The sequence below is a fragment of the Cariama cristata genome, unplaced genomic scaffold, assembly GCF_000690535.1.
Source record: "Cariama cristata isolate BGI_N322 unplaced genomic scaffold, ASM69053v1 scaffold36856, whole genome shotgun sequence".
Taxonomy (NCBI): domain Eukaryota; kingdom Metazoa; phylum Chordata; class Aves; order Cariamiformes; family Cariamidae; genus Cariama; species Cariama cristata.
Window position 1 is genome coordinate 1 of NW_009624461.1, and position 1928 is coordinate 1928.

Below are 1928 nucleotides of genomic sequence, written 5' to 3' on the forward strand. Positions count from 1 at the left end.
CGACCCCCCCCCACCCAGAGCACCTGACCCCAACATCGTGTCCCCCGCCCCAGCCCCACAGCAGAGGGAGGACCGAGAGAGGACATAGAACAAGTGAATTTTATTGGAGGGAGGTGACAACGGCGGCTTTTTAACGGTTGGACTTGGCCACGCGCTCCAGTTCGTCCTTCTTCTTGATGGCGTAGGAATTAGAAGAGCCCTGAGGGGGGAGAGAGATGGGTGTAAGTCAGTTTTTGGGGTGGGGGTCCGTTGTGTCCCCAACTCGTAAGAGAAGGTGACACGGGTGACAGCTCCGTCTCCCTCCTCACCTTGGCGGCGTTGATGAGTTCGTCAGCCAAGCACTCAGCAATGGTTTTGATGTTACGGAAAGCAGCTTCGCGTGCTCCAGTGCACAGCAGCCAGATGGCCTGGGATGGGGAGAGGGACAGAAAAAGGGACGTCGGGGACAGAAAAAGGGACATGGGGGACATGGGGAGAGGGGGGTGGCAGCCCCTCGGGGTTTAGGGATGAACAGGGGAGGTACCTGGTTAACGCGGCGCAGGGGGGACACATCCACGGCCTGTCTACGGACAGTGCCGGCACGGCCGATGCGGGTCGAGTCCTCGCGGGGTCCGGAGTTAATGATGGCATTAACCAGGACTTGCAGGGGGTTCTGCCGCAGAACAAGCAGGGAGAGAAATCAGCCCCCCCCAGCACCCAAAACCACACCCCTGGCACCCAAAACCAACCCCCCTAACCCCCTTCTCACCTCCCCGGTGAGCAAATGGATAATCTCGAAGGCGTGCTTAACGATGCGCACGGTCATTAGTTTCTTGCCGTTGTTCCGGCCGTGCATCATCATGGAATTGGTGAGTCGCTCGACGATGGGGCATTGAGCTTTACGAAAACGTTTGGCCGCGTAGCGCCCGGCGCTGTGGGGCAGGTACTTGGCGTATTTTTCTTTCACGGCGATGTAATCCTGCGGAGATACGATGTCAGACTCCTCCCGTCGATGGGACGGATGTAGGAACCCCTATTACACCTTCCCTTGTGTCCCCCCCCAAAATAACCTGAAGCGAGATGTCGTTGATCTGCACATCGTCGGTGCTCCATTTGCCGAAGAGTTTGATGTCGGGGGTCTCCGTGACGGCAGGGGCCGTCTCCCAGTCTGTCATGCTGCAGAGAGAATAGGATGGGGGTCACAAGAGATGCTTGTCACCTGCTTTTCCCCTGTCCCTCCCCCCCCAAACCCCATAATCAGGGGTTTTTAATCAAACTCCTTTAATTAAACGTAAAAAGCAAACACCTCCGGGTCCCAACGAGGTTTAACACCCTTCTCAGTATAAAGTGGGAAGGCTCTGTGAGCACCTCGCTGGCAAGGGGTCCCCCAGGTCTTTTCATAGGGCATTGGGTACCACCTACACGCACCCAGAGACCCTAAACCGTGTATGGGTGTTCAAGTACCGACAGATGGGGTGTCTATGCAGAGAAGGGGGGGTCCCTCAACCTCCCAGAGGTGACAAGGTGGCCCAGGGGTGTCCCCAAGCTCTTGAGTGGGGACATAACAGGGGCATCCCCCTTGGTTGTGTGCCTGCAACTCCTCAAGTCCCCCCTTGAGTCAGGACAGAGTGTGTCAGGGCGTAATGTGCAGGGATGGAGCGAGCCCAGTGTGTCACAGGGTTGCACAACACACGCAGAGGGGTGTCCCTGTTAACGAGGGACCCCCAAGGGTCTCGTGTTTGTGAGTGTTACGGTGTACGTGAGGAACGGGGTCGGTGCTAGGACAATCGCACGGTCCCAGTGTTACCGGTGAGCGCCAAGATCAGTTACGTGGGGCTGAAGGAAACCCCGACCCCCTGGACACCCCACAGCCCAGAGCCACTCCAAGCTCCCTCCAGACCTCCCCCAAAACAGCCCCCCTCAACTCTACCTACCACAGGAAGCCCTCA

The 1928-nt window shown here is 57.8% G+C and overlaps 1 protein-coding gene across 1 annotated transcript; it reads right to left on the reverse strand.

Annotated features, from left to right (window-relative positions):
- Nucleotides 1–130: 130 nt before the first annotated feature.
- On the reverse strand, nucleotides 131–1154 carry RPS5 (ribosomal protein S5). Its single transcript, XM_009703176.1, has 5 exons — nucleotides 1050–1154; nucleotides 749–958; nucleotides 524–652; nucleotides 309–407; nucleotides 131–199 (listed from the first exon to the last, which is right to left on the reverse strand). The coding sequence occupies exons 1-5, from the start codon at nucleotides 1152–1154 to the stop codon at nucleotides 131–133; spliced, it is 612 nt and encodes a 203-aa protein (XP_009701478.1).
- Nucleotides 1155–1928: the final 774 nt, after the last annotated feature.